Source organism: Macrobrachium rosenbergii, chromosome 59 (assembly GCF_040412425.1).
Source record: "Macrobrachium rosenbergii isolate ZJJX-2024 chromosome 59, ASM4041242v1, whole genome shotgun sequence".
NCBI classification, from domain to species: Eukaryota; Metazoa; Arthropoda; class Malacostraca; order Decapoda; family Palaemonidae; genus Macrobrachium; species Macrobrachium rosenbergii.
The window spans coordinates 25,998,607-26,017,256 of NC_089799.1; the positions used below are offsets into that span (position 1 = coordinate 25,998,607).

An 18,650-nucleotide genomic window follows, 5' to 3' on the forward strand; every position below is an offset into this window, starting at 1 on the left:
TTTACCCTTATCACTTCGTTTTTGGGCAGAACTCAAACCTACTTCTGAAAGGTACACAAAATGCAAGATTTCCTATCATCCGAATGCTCACATGATGACAATAAATTAGCTATGGTCAGGAACCCCCGAAAGAAGTGTTCCAAGGTGTCCATTTCTGAAGCTGTGATGGTCATAAAAGGGAGAGAAAAATATTTTACCACTATCTTCTGGATCAAAGCCTCAGAACCCAGAGGTGGGTACTGCTGCTAAGTAGAACATCTAGTCATCTTGTAAAACCATCTTAACCTCCAACCTGGAAGAAAAAATGGAGCCATTCCTTACCAAACTCCACTTAGTGTCAGCAATTGTATCAGCAGTGGTACTGGCAATGGGAAGAGCAAAGGACAAGAATTAATCTTCTGCCTTTTTCAGATCAATCTTGCGCTTGCCTGTCAAAAATACCTTCTTTGGTGCCTCCTGCTATTCCAAATTACAGATACAATAGATCCATAATATGAACTCTTTTCAAGTCACTCTTAAATCTGATCTTTTTTGCTTTTTTGTCTTACATCCTGGAACTAAACAAATCTCTCCCTTCAGACTTAGAGACTCCCTTACCTCAGGAGATAGGACCAAACTTGCTATCCCTCTTATGAAACTTAGGTTTCCAGTCTTCCAAAGAGGAATCATTCCAAGACAAAGGAAAAAAGGATAACCTATAGGAAATTTATTTGCATTTCAATACCCATGCTCAATGCTGTTTCCAGGTCAGACTTGTTGGCACGCTGACACCACATGGAAACTACTTTTCGAGATGCCCATTTCTTTGGCTATGGCTGTCATAAACTTCCCACTTCAACATAATGTAACAATCTCTATCCACTTCACGACTGATAAGGATTTCTTAGGCATGTTTGAACATTAAGCACACAGTAGTGCAAACCATACAAAAATTACAAGGAAGGGGCAGGAGCGAATGCATGAAAGCCCAACTCCTCTTTTTGCCACAATGAGAAAAGCCCTCCCATCTGAGACTTATAACAACACTGGCAGAGAGAGGGGGGGTCAGTGAGTAACCCTCACTCACCAACTATTGCACTCACTTTTCCTTCAGCCAAAGAGATTGACTGGGGCAGTTGCAGTGGATTAAATACAAATTTTTGTTTGTTCCTATGGGAATACAAATCAACTTTTTTGAAGGAGGCTTACTCCTTAGGTGAGAGGTCAGTCCCCTTCAACTGACTAGAGTTGAGAACTGCCACAGAATTGCTATGTTTCTGGTTGCCTTGCACAAGCAAAGGTGTTCATAGCTCCTGAACCCATACCAGTCTAACAAAATAGTTGCCTGGGTAGTAGGGCCCTGGGCCCGAGTGCCCCTTCTAAGGCAAGAGGGGTTTACTCAAGGAATGAACCATGACATCTCCCGCAAGATACTTGATGTCTGAAAGTAGTTTGGTCATGGTAAAATCCAGAATGGGTACCAGACTATTCCCCTCTCCCCCTTGCTATAAGGGAGGTTGAGGGAGGTGTCTCTGTCATCAACAGGGAAAGGATGCCTGACTCCAGTGTGTACTTCGGCTCAGATACTGTTCTCAAAAGAGGGAATGAGGATGGAATGGAATCCAGTCATTCCATTTCCAACTCCAGACTTATACCAGGTTTAGGTACATCGAACAAGCTACTTTGTCCAAAACAGAGCTCAGCTGACTACACAACTTGCTGGATAGCCATCACAGGTCCCAAAGGAAAGTGTTCAGGACTTGTGAGCAACATCCCTCAGGTAAAATGAGAAACAAGAAGTCCAACATACCAGACACCCATCCTCATTACCTGGAAACCTGAAAAGTTCAACTGAACAGTGAGGGATGGAGTAGTGCCCTGACTTCAAGATCCCTCCCACAAGAAGGGAACCAACCTCTTCCTCTGAGGCGGTGACAGTTTGATGAACCCATGTGAAGCCAAAGGAAGGAGTTCCTCGACAACTCTTTCCAGCACTGATTAGTACTAATGAAAGAAGAAAGCACTCCAAACTCTGGGACTGGATAACTTTAAATAGTACTGAAAAGCACAGACCACCCAAGCAGTATCTCATCCAATCTCGCCTTAGATTCAGAGGGATGAATTGAGGAAACTCTAAATCTTCTGTCAAGAGAGACAAGACTTGATCTGCTGCTCCTACTTAAGAACGATGGAATGAGCAAGATCCTCATCCTACTGAAAGCCAAAGCACCCCCTGCACCAAAACAATGACAACTGAGTTGAACTGCAATATCATGCAGATGTATGAAATGCATAATGCAAACAACGCTTTAGCAGCAAACCGTCCACTCAAGCACCTGCACTACTTAAGAAGTAAAATATAGGAAAATGCTCATCTTTACTTAAGAAGTATGAGTCACGAAAGCGGTGTAACTGCTCATCCACCACCACCATGCTGATGTATGAAATGCATAATGCAAACAACGCTTTAGCAGCAAACCATCCACTCGAGCACCTGCACTACTTAAGAAGTAAAATATAGGACAATGCTCACCTTTACTTAAGAAGTATGAGTCATGACAGCGGCGTAACTGCTCATCCACCACCAAGAGACTCTCAACCATTCCGAAAACCTCCTATGTCAAACACACCACAAACTCAGTGAGCACAGACCAGTGCAGACAAAGTGCACCTGAAAGGCACACACCTGCCTAAGCAGAGAACATTGTTCAGGACTGCCGTGATAGGAATTGCACCATTACCTCCCTAAGGCCATTAACACAAGAAACCATCTAAAAGGCACTCTCACCAGCTGAGTGTCAATAAGCTCAGGTACTTTATCTGCTGTTTGGGGATGAGGCTGGGTTTCACTTTATTGATCAAAACCTCCATCTGTGATAAAAATGTGAGAAATCCAAGATCTGAAGAAGCTGTGTCTTTAAAGGCCTACAATTCTGTAACTTAAGAGTTTCATGGTAAGCAAATACCCTTTAAAGAGCCCAAACTAAGCTGAAGGAAGAAAGTATGCAATACTCCTGGGAAAAGACCATCACCAATTCAAAACAACATCAAGAACTGGTAGACAATTCTGCCATAGGCAAAGGCAAGGTACTCCCCAGCTATGAAGAATAGGTACTCAAATGTACTCATCCTTCAGTTTCACGAAAGTATGAAGTCCCCTCTCTCTTTGATGGGTACTTGAGCCATACCCATCACAGTGACTAGGATGCAACAGGGGAGAGGTCAAACATCAGTCTCTAACCCCTGGTTATGTTTCTTACCAGGAACCTTGACCATTAGACCACGGAACCAGTGGTTTGCTCCGTATCACTTCCACCCCTGTTGACAAGACCGAGACATAAGCAAATCTGAAGAAATAAGCAAGAGAGGTTACCCTTCATCATGGCAGTGGAGGGGGGGGGGCAATAGCCACTCTTGGCTACCCCTCCTTCTTCCCCTCTACTCCAAACCTGGCATGCCAGAAGAAGAGTAACTCTATATTTTACTGAAGGGAGAAGGGTTGGCTTCTTGCCTGTCCAACACTCAACAATTCCAAATTGAGAAGCAAATAATAAGTGAATTTTGTTTTGAAAAAAGCAGAGAGAAAGATGAACTCTCTCTCTTAAGAAGAACCAAGTTCAGCAGGGAAAAAGTTTCCACAATCTGCTGGAGACAAGGGCACTTCCTAACCCATAGACCAGTGTGTTAACCTTCTCCAAACACCACACATTAACTGACTATGGCAACAAGACCATGAAATGCCTCTGGAGTACACACGAAGGTAAATTCCGTATGTGAGACCAAGGGCTGGAAAGAAGCCATACTTGCTTCCATGGGATATTTCACTCACAGTGAGTGAAATAAACTCCAAGAATGGCCACTCCAGTATGGTCTAGAAGAATTCTCGAAAAACAGGACCATCTAGTCCCTTCCAATCCTTGGAGGTCCATGCTGTTCTTCCCTCAACTACATGGAGAGATCTGACAGAATTTTGCTCCCTAAGGCATTCCCAAACCCATAAAAACTAGAAAAGTCTCTCATCAGAGAATGTACAAGCCACAGCAGAGTCAGTCTGAACCCCATTTCGACTTAAACACTGCCGTTCCGTGTTTCGAGACTCAGTAACCCCAAGAAAGAAGGAGAGGAACAGGCCTTGACACCACTCCTCTAATTTCCCTACCTGTTGTCGGGCTAGCCACATCCAGCAGTTGGAAGAGTTCATAGATCTCTCACTGGAGGAGGGGGGGTCAGACCACATACTCTTCGGCAAGCGCAAATGTCTCAAGCAAGGAAACGACGAAGGTTCATCTAAAAAAAAACCCAAAAGAAGGCTGGAAAGAGGACCTTCCCTGCCTCCTGCTCAAAACCTATCTGTTAACCAGATATGCAACTAATGAACTGGCTGTGCAAATCCTACACCTAGCAGGTCACATGAACCTTCTCTATACAAACCTAAGGACTTGTAGTAAGAAGAGTCACTCTGCTCACCAGTCCATCTAATCATCTGACAGTGGATGGACCAAGAGAGCATTATACCACATTGCCATAAGTAAACTCAATCCACAGACAGACTGGGTGCATGACTAGCAAATGGGCCATGCAAACACCTCACTAAGCGAATCATGCAAACCCCTGTGCGACTCTGTTGAGTTGTGGTGTGAGGGGAACAACTCGAGCACCAGGGGTACAAGCCAAACAGGCTTGACTTGATGTGAGCACAAGAACTCGCTGAGATGAGGCAAGAGCACACTTGAGTCTAAGCAGGTTGGCACCCTGGTGCCGACCCTACCTAGGGAAAGATGATCACTACCAGTGACCTTGTGCCCACGCCCTCCCCCGATGAATACAGCACACAGCAGCAGCCTATCAAGACTTCTCACGTGAGACTAGACTTCCTCTTTCTTGATGACTGTCTGCTCAGGAAAAGGTAGAGGCAGACAACGAAGTAGAAAACAAGGACATAAAGAAAAGCACTAACAGCTCTCCTGCTCTTCCCTCCTTTGTCCTCACTTGCCTCACACCACTAAGCTGGTCAAGTCAGGAACTGAGGACTAAGTCACACTCATCAAAAAATCTCCCAATGAGGAATAACAGTAACTGGAAAACCCTTTACCAATGCAGCAGTCAGTAGAGCCAAGACCACCATAACCATCATTAACTACCTCAAGAGATCACAAAGGCCTTCTTTCTCTGCCAGATTAAATTAGGAAGGCCAAGAAAAAAACTACCTAACCCCTGGTAGACCAAACTCCCACAGAACCTTCCATAATGATAAAGCCTTATGGACACCTGAAAAGTCAATATTATCAGTATGAAAGTCAGAGACCAACACAACCCTTCCCTAGAAGCTGCTACATCCCCAGCAAATCCCAGACAACATTCTAGTAAGAAATCTATAACAGGAAATCCCCTTGCAACAAAATAAATTAGAGAAATAGTCATAACCAGAGACATAACAGCTCAAAAAGGCAGTCATGTCTCTGCAGTGATGGACCTAATATTCTGTAAGAATAAAATGCAAGACGCACAGCAACAACAAAAGTAATTAAACAAAAGAGAATGGCAATGAAAGAAATTTCATCTAAAAATTACAAATTGTATTTTTCCTAACTATACAAACCTGAGGTCCTTTACATAAGGAATTACTTTCAGTGAAGCTGGAACAGCCATTAAACTTTCAAACAAGGTGGTTAGACAGTTAACTACCGTCCAGTAGGAGGGAGTCCCACCTCCCAGATGTAAACATTCCAATTTGCCTTTTGGCCCAGGTTTCAGATTGAGGGGTGGCATGAGGTGGGCATAAAACTGTTAAGGACCTCAGGTTTGTATAGTTAAGAAGAATACAAATTACTTCAAAAATTTGTTATTTGTTCCCACACAATATACAAACCCTCGGTCCTTTACATGAGGAAGACTCACTTAGTCGATAGAGAGAGGGAGAGTACCGTGCCTCTGACATACTGAACGGAGTGTGAGAACTCCAAGATCAATTGTCAGACTTCTGGGCCTTTTCGAGTGAGTGAGAATCATAATCTCATATGAGAACGGACTAGGACGAATCTAATAGTTGGTGACAGTAAGGCAATTACAGGTTTGCCTTCTTATCAGGGTCCCCTTCCTCCCTTGGTAAAAGAAGGGATTGCTTCTATAAATCTAATGAAAGAAAACAGAACGGGTGCTTGATGTGAGACTTACCTACATTGGCCACTAGTTCCAGCATGTGACAGCTCGAATCCAACTCTCTGCCCGAAGAAAGAGAATGAAGGATGGCGAGGAAGGAAGAGGAAGAGAAGCCAGTCACTCATACAAACACTCTAACTTCCATAGGTGAGATGCTACCTGTCCTTTTAGAGGAGCCGGGTATGCTACACAACTTGTTGAGCAGCCACCATAGGTCCCAAGGAAAAAGTGTCCCAGGGACTTGTGGGCAATGTCCTGAAGGTAAAAGGATGTAAACGTGGTCTGCCGTGACCATAACCCCACCTTCAGGACCTGAGGAACCAACAGATTCTTCCAGAATGCGAGGGATGGACCAATGCCCCTGACTTCGTGAGCTCTCGGGCAGAAAATACCTGTGTCGTCATCGCCACCCACAGAGTATGCTCTCCTGATCGTCTCACAAAGCCAGAAAGAGATCGTGTTCTGAGACACTTCTTTCTTGGACGAGCCAGTACTAACAAAGAGTTGTTGACACTCAGGCCAGACATGTCGAGTCCTCTTAAGATAGTAATGCAGCACTCTAACAGGACAGAGTAGCATCTCTTCTGGATCATTATCAACAAAGTCCTTTAGGGAGGGGATCATGAAGGACTCGAACCTAGCATCAGGGACCAACGGGATCTGAGTTTTCACCACGAAATCCGTGACGAAATCGAGTGTAACTGATCCCCATCCCCTCGAGTGTTTAACATTGAAGGAAAGTACACAAAGTTCACCTACTCTCTTCGCCAATGCCAGGGCAAGCACAAAGATGACAGATCCCTGTCATTGATGACTTTCGTATAGGGTCGTACAGTGCATGAGTCAGGCTCCTCAAAATGAGAGCCATGTCCCTCTCAGGGGGTCTGAGGTCCCTGGGAGGGCAAGACCTTTCGAAGCTTCTCATCAGTAGCAAAATCACCAGTGAAGAGGAGATATTCACTCCCTTCAGGCAGAAAACTAGGTCGAGGGAGGCTCTATAGCCTTTCACAGCTGAAACGGAGAAAAGTTTCTCTCAGCAAAGGAAGACGAGGAAGTCCACGACCTGCTGAATAGAGGCTCCAACCGGAGAGAGACCCCATCCACAACACCAACCACAGAGGATGGCCCATTTCTCCTGGTATACAGCTGTAAAGGACACTGAGGTATCCAGCCATCTCTTCTGCTGCTCAGCAAGAAATGCCTCTCGCTCGCAAGAGATGCTGGATAGTCTCCAGCCATGAAGACACAGGGACTGCACTGCCTGATGGAACTGCTCTGCGTAGGGCTGACACAGAAGCTTGTGCCAGGGAGGAATCTCTCTTGGTGCCTCGGAAAAAAGTGCTAGAGATTGGGATCCCAAACAGCATGTGGACACTTGGGAGCCACCAGAATCATCCTGAGATTTGCGAATCAGACAAAATGGAGGGAAGGCGTAGACGTCGAGGTTGTCCCATGGGTGTTGGAATGCATCTTCTGCAGCGGCCCATGGGTCTGGCATGATGGAGCAGAAGATTTGAGGTTTTCTGTTGTGCAGTTGGCAAACAGATCAATGGTCGAAAGTCCCCACAGCTCGAACAACCTCTCCGAAATGTGTGTGAAGGGACCACTCCGTCCCTGTCACTTGATTCTGGTGCCTGAGCTTGTATACCACTACATTCCTCTTGCCTGGAATGTATCTGGCTGAAGCCTCTATCAAGTGAGCTACTGCCCAATCATGCATCTGCATTGTCAACTGATGCAGCAGGAGGGACACAAGACCCCCTTGCTTGTTGACATATGCCACTACTGTGGTGTTGTTTCTCATCAACACCACCGAGAGTCCCATCACTCGATCCTGAAACTCTTGGAGTGCAGGAAGGCCACCTTGAGCTCCAGGATATTGATGTGAAGGTGCTTGTCATCTCGGTTCCACACACCCAAAACCAGCAACTCCTCCAGGTGTGCACCTTAACCCTCAGTCAATGCGTCCGAGAACAGGAGCATGTCAGGAGGGGGAGTATGTAGAGATACAGTATTCCTATTATGAGGTTTCTGTCGTCCATCCACCAGTCTAAGTCCTCTCTCACTTCCTCTGACAGAGGAATGGGAAATGACTAGGGACCTCAAAACGGGGACCAGAAGTTCTTCATTCTCCACTGGAGAGAACGAGGGTGAAGCCGCTCATGAGGGACCAGCTTCTCCAAGCACTACAGGTGACCAATGATGACCTGCCACTGTCAAGCTGGCTGTTCCCATTGAGACAGGAACAACTGCGCTACCTTTCTGAACCTGCTAATACAAAAGTCCGAGGGAAAGACTCTTGCTGCTACCATATCTATCAGTATGCCAAGGTACTTTATCCTCTGCTTGCGGATGAGATCAAACTTCTTGAGATTTACTACAACCCCTAGGCTGCAGCAGAACTCAAGAAGTCAATCCCTGTCCTGGAGCAACTGCAAGCAGGAACTTGCCAGGATGAGCCAATCGTCGAGATAACAGATGTATCCCATGCGAATGGACACATGCTGAGACAAGGGTGAACACTTGTGTGAACACCTGGGGAATGGTCGAGAGCCTGAAGCAGAGTACAGTCATAGCCTGAACTTGCGCGAGGTTAGGTTCTAGAACTCCTCGCGCAGGCCAAATTTTTGCTTAAGTTTGGCACAGTCTCTAAAAATGCTAATAAATACTTATTTCTAAAGTTTAAACATTAAATATAACCCTAATCATGCTCCCAAATTATTAAGCCAACTTTTAAATGAAATTAAAGTTACTGTAATTTCATTTAAAAGTTAGCTTAATATATTACCCTTAAAAAAAGAAATTTTTTAGAAGTCTTCTCAACCTTTTTTTAATAACTTCTCTATTCTACATCTTTCTCTTTGTTCAGAAACACTTTTTCATGAACAAACAGTGTTTTTTATTTGGACTAATACAACGCTTAGTTATTATGCCTCTATGATTTAAAATGTATTTGCCACACTAGCTAGCACATTTACAGTTCATAGATGGTACAGGTAAAATTAGATCAATTTAAACTATCTACCGTAGTGTTAAAGACGTAAAGAGAAATAATAAGTTGCAAAAATGTGTGAGCGCTAACTATGAAAGAGAGAGAGAGAGAGAGAGAGAGAGAGAGAGAGAGAGAGAGAGAGAGAGAGAGAGAGAGAGAGAGAGAGAGAGTTGCCCTTACTTGAAATATCAAGTTAAATTATTTAACTGTTCCTGAGGGTCAGAGTCGACTCAGGTCCTACAGACCCAGAGATCCGATTCTGGACAGCGCCTCTCCTCTTCAGCACCAGGTTTCCCCACAGGTTTGCCATCTGGTGGCCAGGTAGGAAATAGCCCTACCTCCGGACTGGCACAGTTTCCCAAAGATGGAGTCCTCTTCAGGGGTGATCAAACCTGAGGAGGCAGCAACCTTTGATACTGTGAACAACCACAGATCCAGCCAGAGGAGCTGCCATAATGGTGGCTTCCAGGTTCGCTGCTTCTTGCTGCGAGAGAGAGGGATCCCTTCCGCAGTAACCTGCTGCAGCAAAAGACCCAGGCCTAGACAAACCAGGTCCGGGTCTACTTGTTTAGTTGGTAATGAGCCCCACCCCCAACCCCGCAGGTGTGTAGAAATGCTTCTGTCGAAGCAAAGGAGGGGGAAGAAGCTTCTCTGAACAATTAGATCAAAGTGAATTATCCTGCCCAGAGACCAGGTTATTCACTTGATCAAGCACCCCTTCAGAAAGCACGGATCTGGCAGCCCGCCAAAGCTTTTGGTTCCTTTTTCGGACCCCAGAAAGTTTCAAAGTGCGAAGGACAATCCACAGAAGAAGCCATGCTCCCTTCCCCGAGATCATTGTGCTGATGAATCAGCACAATGATCTCTGAAAAGACCCTCTGTAACTCTGGGGTGTCCACATCCTGGGGAAGAGGAACATCCGAGTCCCTCCAGGGTACAGTCCTCCCGATAAACTCTCCCCGCAGGAGGGAGAACCTCGGCAGACCCCTGGGATACTCCCTCGACCACTTTGGCGTACGACCAAGTCGGTCCGAGAACCGAACCCAGAGAGTAGGCCTTCGTGGTAGAACCCCAATAAAAAGAAGCATTCTTGTCGAAATCCCTCCTGTCCAACTCATGCCTCCCAGTGAAACGCCAGGAGGTTGAGGGGACCAGTGAGGGGGATCGAGCACTCCTACCTGTCCTACTGGAAGAACCAGCAGGAGACGAAGGCTGTGAGCGGTTGCAAACCCTCGGTGGCAACGGCAGCACAGGTCTAGGAGAGCGCCTATGCCGTGGCAAGGCACTGTCCCAAGGAGAGCATAGAAATTCATGCAAACACACCAATGCATTTTCCTCCAGCGAGCGGGGACCAGCATGCAAACATGAACGAGGGCTGGCCAGAGCCAAGTGCTCGGGTGCCGTTGGACGTGAACTTGCACAATCCTCCTGATGTGATCCAGTCTCCTGGCAAGAAGGCTGTACAGGGGACCTCCTCACTGCGTCTCCGGTGCTTGGACCCTCGAGTCCAAAGCACTGGGTTGGGAACCTGTCTGAGCACTCGAAGCAGTAATGGCAGGGAAGTGTCAAAAGAACCTGCATGCTTCGGCACTTTCTCCTGCGCTGTGCCTAAACCAGACCAGGGAGCGGACGCTCTGGTGCTGGTTTTGGGTACTCAAGACTCCATGGAGACTCAAGTACTTGGAGTGACTCAATTTTGTCAAGCACCTAACACTCCTGAATCTCATAAAGAATGATCAACGGGAGCGGTCTCCACCAGCGTGTCCGAAGAAACTCGGGAAGAGACAGGCACAGAATCAGTCTTAGAAGCGGACTTCTTAGAGCTGGTTTCGAGTTCATGAACCTTGGGGGCTCGCATACTCGAGGCTCCCGAGACGTGAGACCCTGGTGGGATACACAAAACAGTTCCCAGGTCCGAAGACCAGGGAGAGCCAGCAAAAGATCCCACTGCTTCCCCTGTGGAGGGAGGCAGCCCTTAGAAGTCCCATGGTGGGCCTTCTTAGGGGAGGGAGAGGCAGCTTTCTTCTTCTTTGGCCAGCAAGCCTCAGAAGAAGGGGAGGAGTAGCAGATGAAGAAGTCAAAGACAAAGATGAAGAAGACAACGATGATGACACCTTACGACCCCTCTTCTTCGATTTCTTCTTTGACATCTTCAGGATGGTGGTCAGGTCTCCCATGCAGAAGGAAGCAGCAGGAACCACAGGAGCAGCTGGCACAGCTGGGGCAGCAGGAGCAGCCCAGGCAGCAGGAACAGCAGGAGTAGCTGGGGCAACAGGTGCAGCAGGAGCAGCTGGGGCAACAAGAACAGCAGGAGCAACCGGAACCGCAAAGGTAGTAGGAGGAAAGGACACAGCATATTGGGGAGCAGGAGCATGCAAGAGTCTGCAAGGCAGTCTGCAAGACAGGGTTGTCAGGGTTGGGAAGTGCATAGACACCGACGTGGGAACCTTGGCAAATGCTGTCATGGTCACCATTGTCGTAGTGGTAGTGACAGCAGCATGTGTCACCAAAGGAAACTCCAGAGCATGCAATGCCTTCAAGTGCGCCAGGATACCTTGCACTGATGGGGCGCCGGAGAGACCCAAGGAGATCCACGCCTCATGGGACTTGGCCGCCTCACGGAGATCAGCCACCTGACCTGACCTGAAGAAGGAGGCAAAGTCGGGTAATAAGAGGGAGACCCTCTCACTCCGAAGGAAAAATTTCCCCCTCAGAGCCAGTGGAAGCCCCCGAGAAGAGATCATCTTGATCACCACCTCCGACGATCTTCACCAGATGACGCAAGTGAAGACAAAGAGGGAGAGATTGCTCCTGAAGGAGAAACAGCCAAGAGAAGAAGTTTGGCAGGAGGGAGAAACGAGGAAGAAGGGTTAGCACCAAAGGTGTAGTCAGCGGTGTGTACCCGTACGAAGACACTTTGGAAGCTTTCCTCTTGTACTGTTTCCTTCCTGCAAACTTCACTACTGAACAGGTGACCAAGGAAGACACTCAGCACAAGTTGATTCCAGGGTACAGTCATGCCCCTACAACTGGTGCAGAGGACATGAGGGTCAACATCAATGGGTGATCAGAAGTGGGTGCAACCCTTGCTGTCAACACCAGGATGCACACGCTGGGGGATGGTCTTCCATACAGGTCTAGATGATTTGTGGGTTTGCTTATTCTACAAATATCAAACACACAAGCAGATGTTATACAGTACAGTACACACAAAAGAAAACAAGAAAGATCCCACTGGGAATAGAGCAAAATGGCCATCAGGGTAGAGAGTTAGCAAACACATCTGCATCATATGACGGCCGAAAGCAAATTGGAATGTTTACATCCGCACAGGCAGGACTCCCTCCTACTGGACAGTAGTTAACTGCCTAATCACCCTGTTCAAAAGTTTAACGACAGTTTCAGCTTTGCTGAAAGCAATTCCTTATGTAAAGGACCGAGGGTTTGTATATTGTGTGGGAACAATCCAAGTTCTCAACAGTAGTCAGCAGTCATCTGTACCTTAAAGTAGCAGAAAAAAGTACGTACCACAGTTGGGGGATACTCACCCTACTCATCCCCCATCTCCACCTGTTAACCACCTTGTTACCAAGTTTCAACTGGTTTCCAGCTTGCACTGAAGATAATCCTATATAAAATGTGATAGTTTGTGTTCCTATGGGAACAAATCACTGTTTGAATAAAAGGTATAAAATGATATATATAATTACAGTACAGAAATAATCAACACACAATCATATGTGGAACAGAAATAAATTTCTGACTCACATCAGGATCGAACCCAGGTTGGGGAAAACATGCTGGTATGCGAGGCAGTTAGCCTACCCAGGTAAAGCCTCAAGTACAGTGGTACTTAGATTCCAACTTCTTTTATGACTTGTGTTGCTTAGTTGGCAGCAGCCTTGCCTTTCAACTGAAAGACCTGGGTTCGATCCTGATGTGGGTCAGAAATTTATAATCACAGTACAGTATATTTTATAATTTATAAAAAAATCATTTTTATATACTTTAACTTCTGATTTGAAGTTAAACAGTCTATTTGATATGCAATACTGCCTGCTGAGAAAATCAACCAACTGCAATGTCAACAGGGTGACATGACAGCTCTGGTTCTATGAGATCAAATTGCTTTGTTAAGACTGGAATTATAAAATAAGTACATGTAGCCAAAGATTTCAGATTACACTTGTATGCAAATGGGAAGTAATGTCTTACACAAACATACAAACTAGCATAAGACTAATGGTGATGGAATCCTGGTTGCTTGGCAGATGGTGGACAACATCCAAATACAGTAAATGAAACTGGCATTTACAAAACGTAAATGACGTACAGTTCATAACTAAAACCCTACATTATAGCTTATACTGTACACAAGTATTTCCTAGATAACTTAACTTTAACCTAACATTTAATATGGAATCTTACAGGTACAATGACCAATAAGTCAACATGATGTCTACCTTTATTCATCATGTTCATTAGAACTTTTACTACTATGCGAGCAAATAAATGTTACTGAGGTTTGAATGACTTAAAAATCTTCCTGTGACAAATATCTTGTAAATTTCTGAGATGAAAGTCTGCCAAATGTTGTAATAGGTGTCTCAGTGTTGCTTCCTGTTTTGGTTCAACATAATTGACAAATATCCTTCAGCATAAGCTGGAGATGGTTGTTGAATTTGGTAATAAGGTGGTTAAACTGGTGGTCAAGGGGGAGTGAGTGGGGAATACCCCTCATTCACCTGCAATCTTCAAGCACTTTTCCCATTGCCCTCAGGGACACACCCACAGGCAAGCATTATCAAGCACGCACATATCAAGAGGCCTGTGCAGTCCAGGAAGATCACTAGTGTTACCACAACCATGCACTTGCAGGTCGCCACAATACCCAAAGGAATACCTAATGGTGACCTGGAATGCAAGAATCCTCCGTCGGCACACACAACAGTTAGGGATCATGCACACACCAACTCTCCTCTAAGTACTTCAAGAGAAGTACATGTACAAGAACAGTCCTGGGCAATTCTCAAATTTAGGAAGGAACAGGAAGACATACTAAGCCATGGATGTTCAGAGAACCCACTGTCAACCTTACCTACAGCGAGCATCCCACCCGAGCAGGAGCAAACACCACCATCAACCTTTGGAGAGGAAAGACACTCACTAGATGTACAGGTACTCTTGCTTCAAAAACTAAAACCAGCTTCATATCAAGAAAAACAGATTCACAACAAGCAATACAAGAAAAACATTGCCTTCTCCAAATTGGTGTGTTTTTTGTCACAGGTGAAGTTTGGGTACACCTAAAATCTCAAAGGGCATAACTGAAAGTGGTGCAGCCCCATCCACTGAAACATGCTTCCCTCCACCATCGAAACCTTGGCTAAAAGTCTGTTACTGGATTGGAAATGGGAAATGAAATAAGTACCTTCAAAATCAAGGTAAGGGATACACTATGAGCAATGCTAATGAGACAGAGGTGGCCCCCTTGGAAGTTAGGACTTTGTGTGCAAGGTTAGGTTGGGATGAGTTTCCTTAATTCTCTGTTACAATTTACAGTGCTCTTGGTCATGTTAGGTGGGATCAGTTCCAGCCAGGTTAGGACCCAGTGTCCTTGGTCAGATTAGGTCAACATGTATCCTTCCAAACTTCTACGGAACACTTGGGAAGGTCTCCAGTCCACTTAAGGACCGAGCACCCTAAGTTAAATTAAGTTAGAAAGAATCTTGGTAATTTACTCTGACTTTTATGGCACCCCTCAGCCCAGTAAGGACACACGACCCTAAGTTGTGTGTTAGGTTGGATGACATTATGGTAATATATTCAATTATGGCATTATTGCATTTTTGACATTTGTTTCATTAGCAAATGAGTAATTTTAGAGAGGTAGATCTAAGCCGGCTGTCCGCGGTGAGCTAGGCTATGGCAGTTGACGTTTTTCTATAGAACTTTACCTGCTGAACAAGAATTTAAAGTAATATTTTGTCGCTCAGCTGTAATTAAGCTGTAAATTATCTTAGAACTGGTGTGGTAAAACCCTTTCGAGAATAGCTAACAGTAAGGGAGATCCGTTGGGAATTTGAGTTTTTTGGTGGGGTAAATGACTTGGGAAAAGGTTTTGGTACCTTATTGTTGTATTTCCTGTTATATATGTAATTTTGAACACGAAAACGAGCGTAAAAAGAAGGGCGAATAAATGGATAGTGGGAGCCGTTCCAAAGGCACATTTCATTCATTGCTAGTACTACTGATTCTAAGCCTTAACACGCATGCGCTAGCTTTTGGTTCACCAATCAGCAGTTGCCGGTTTTCAGCGCTTAGCGAGAACTACGAGAGACTAGCAATTGACGTTTTCCTATGTTATTTTACTTGCTGAACAAGAATTTAAAGTAATTACCTCTTGCCAGAGCATACAAGCTTGCAGTAATCTTTAAAAATGCAGATAAGGCACGCAGCGCCATTCTGCTACGGCGACCTATTGAGGCCACCCAAGTTGAAAGCTCACTGCGGACAGCCAGCTTAGAATTACCTTTAGAGATAATGGACCCCATATTTATATTCTATAATTTGAAGGAACACAGTGTGAAAGCGGGACTTTGGCTGGGGGAAATACACAGATGTTAATCACACTGATAGTCCTCATTCTGAATTAGGTAAGGGCATTCTAAGTAGGCTATTAGGTCCGCGCCTGTTTTTACCTTGGAAACTGGTTTTTTCTACACTTTTAGGGCTTCTGATACTGGCGGTGTATTTGTTTGTTGTCGGCCAAATGGAATGTCCCTTCGCTGTGTTTAGTACTGGCCCGGGGGGGGGAGGGAGTTACCCATACGTTAACAAGTTATAGCACTTGCCAGACGGGATATGAACCGTTCGAAGCAGACGTACCAGTGCTCTGTCTCGTGAAGATCGCATACGGAAGCCAAGGATTCCCATTGGGGTCCCCCTTACCGTAGGGTAGAGTTCAAAGGTAAATTGTAAGTTAATTACAGCCGACCGCCAAAAATTAACGTTAAATTGTTAATAAGCATCCAAAATACTATAAGAAACTGCCATTTCTCGCTACATACCCGCCGTGTACCTATAAGTTCTAACCAGTCGTCTTCAGTTGCACAAATAAAAAAAAAAAGGAATTTGATTTGCATTAACCATAAGGGTTATAACTGAACAAAACACAAAATAACCTGTCAGAAAATTGGTAGTTCATGTATTTGGCTCTAAATTCAAGTATCATAGTATTATTATAATACTGCTCTATGAATTGGAAATGCTTTAAGCTGCCGTTGCCTACTCGATATCAAATGGCATACCGGTATGCTAAGCTAAACCGGCATGACACCCTTAGGCAACATAAGCTGTACACCCTGGTGTCGTAATTAACCTAATTAAGACAGCTGTGAAAAAGCGTAAATTACCTGGACCTCAATTATGTACTTAACAATCGTAACTATTCTGACACAAGTTTTGTGTCAGTTTATATACTCAGTTACCGTGGTAGTGGTAGTAGTAGTAGTAGTAGTAGTGAAATGACCTTGAAACGGCCCTTTGCTCGTTCCCTTTACTCGAACGTGAGTGAATAGTCAGTATGTATAGTTGGATGCAGTGGTAGTAGTAGTAGTAGTAGCAGGAATTTGTCTTTAAAATGACTCCCTTACTCGTTCTATTTTGCCCTTGCTGTGTTTTTCTATTTTCATTTCCTTCTTTAGAGAATCTTATAGATATCGATATGTTAGTACTATTAGTTCCTCTGCTATCTTCCTGACAAGGTTGCCACACGAATATTGTTGTATGCTGAGCAGTAAAGTAAGAAATATTCTAGATTTTCTATTACTTCTTAACCATATAAACGTTTACTGTTTTACCCCTTAAATGTTTTCATGCCATTTAACCTTAGGGTGATAAATCTAGTTCAGCTAATCACCTTCTGTCAGTCAACTGTTTCATGTAATCCACTTCCCACTTCCAGCAATAACCAACAATAGCGCAATGTCACGTATCCAAGAAATCGTTAAAAGGTAATCTATACATCATGGTAAGCAAGAATTTTATAATTAACCTGGATCACCTGAGCGCCCAACTTTAGTCAGGGGAGGGAAGTGTTCGAATCCTATAAAAAAGAAAATCAGAAAAAAGGCTGTCCGAAACAGTATCTATGCTTTGAAACTAAAACTCAGCTGTAACTGACAATACACGCATTTTTCACTGCTGCCTGTATATTTGCCCAACAAAATAATACAGTGTATTATACACGAAATCAGACATTTTAATCATCTGTCTGCCAGGGTACAATAATGAAACTTTCAGACTCGTTGGAAGTTATTATAATCCAGTAAATTACAAGCGCACAAAAGTAGAGATGTAATCCAAGAAGCTATATTGAACAAGCAAAATGCCATTAACAATTTGGGCTATTATTACTCAACGAACTTCATCTGCAATCAGGATTGTTAATATTTACCAGTCCGGAAACTTCAAATAAAATATTCATACTGAAACTTATATTTAGCGGAGCCGTTTTTAGCTCTCCACAAACCCTTTGGACAACCACCTCTCAAAATACTGTAAACACTGCGCAATTAACGAGAGTTTTACTTCAAGAAAGTAATTATCGTACCTCACTTGAATAATAATAATAATAATAATAATAATAATAATAATAATAATAATAATAATAATAATAATAATAATAATAATAATAATAATAATAATAATAATCCATTTTCGACAAGCATCAACAAAGTTTTTCTGGCATAGTTGTGTCTTCTAAGCCAGCAATAATGTTAGCAGCTGTAAGAGTGGCCATTTCTTCTCTTGTGGTAACTTCAGCACTCCCAATGTGTGGCATTATTACTGAAAAAAACCAGGAAAATATTACTGTTAAAAATACTTAAATGGGAGTTATATACATTAATCTGGTAATGAAAAAGACGAAGAGAAAAGGTTAACAGTGGAAAGATGGAAAAGTTAAGGACAATTATTTTTTTTCAAAAATGATGAGTTCATCCTATTTACGAAGACCATTCTACTATCCCTAACTAGGCGAGCAAGATAATTTAGTCACAATTTTCTCTCTTGCACCAGTTTATATATTTAAAGAAACTTTCTAATTTTAAACATGTGACGCCAGAAGCTAAGCGAAATGACAGCTGTTAATATAGTCCGGTAGCCCCAAGGCTGTTTCCACAACTGTAAATAGGTTATAAGGTTATCCTAACGGACCAAAAAGACGCTTGATGATCTTAGTCCAAAAATACTTTCAAGAAAAACTCTTCCATACTGCACACCAACACTTTTCTGAAGTTAACTAAAAAAAAAATAAAGTTCTCCATACAAAAACTATAAAATTATAAAGTGTATATGAAATTTTTGCTTTTTCAGTTGGTGAAAAGTAGTACAGAACAAGCTAATAAAAAACATTCTGCCCAAAAGTTCTGTACCATGTCAAGTTACACGAGACCGAAATACTTAAAAAAAAAAGTCATGTATGAGCATGTATCAAATAAAAACGAATAAAATGTAA

The 18,650-nt window shown here is 43.9% G+C and overlaps 2 protein-coding genes across 8 annotated transcripts in view; both read right to left on the bottom strand.

The window, feature by feature from the left end:
- LOC136837455 (glyoxylate reductase/hydroxypyruvate reductase-like) overlaps window positions 1–16,749 on the bottom strand; it is a 63,921-nt gene extending 47,172 nt beyond the window's left edge. Inside the window, exon 1 of one of the 5 annotated variants that reach the window (XM_067102237.1) lies at window positions 16,621–16,749. The gene's annotated coding sequence lies outside the window, so the exon portion shown is untranslated. Of the gene's footprint in view, window positions 1–12,678; window positions 12,781–16,545 lie in introns of those variants that run through there. The other 4 variants (XM_067102235.1, XM_067102236.1, XM_067102234.1 and 1 more) reach the window with 4 other exon arrangements.
- A 692-nt stretch (window positions 16,750–17,441) lies between these two features.
- The window catches only part of LOC136837553 (glyoxylate reductase/hydroxypyruvate reductase-like), a 44,554-nt gene continuing 43,345 nt past the window's right edge, over window positions 17,442–18,650 (bottom strand). For all 3 annotated transcript variants that reach the window (XM_067102405.1, XM_067102404.1, XM_067102406.1), the window contains one exon: window positions 17,442–17,980. In XM_067102405.1, coding sequence (XP_066958506.1) covers window positions 17,862–17,980 — 119 coding nt within the window. In that variant the 3' untranslated portion in view covers window positions 17,442–17,861. The remainder of the gene's footprint in view (window positions 17,981–18,650) is intronic.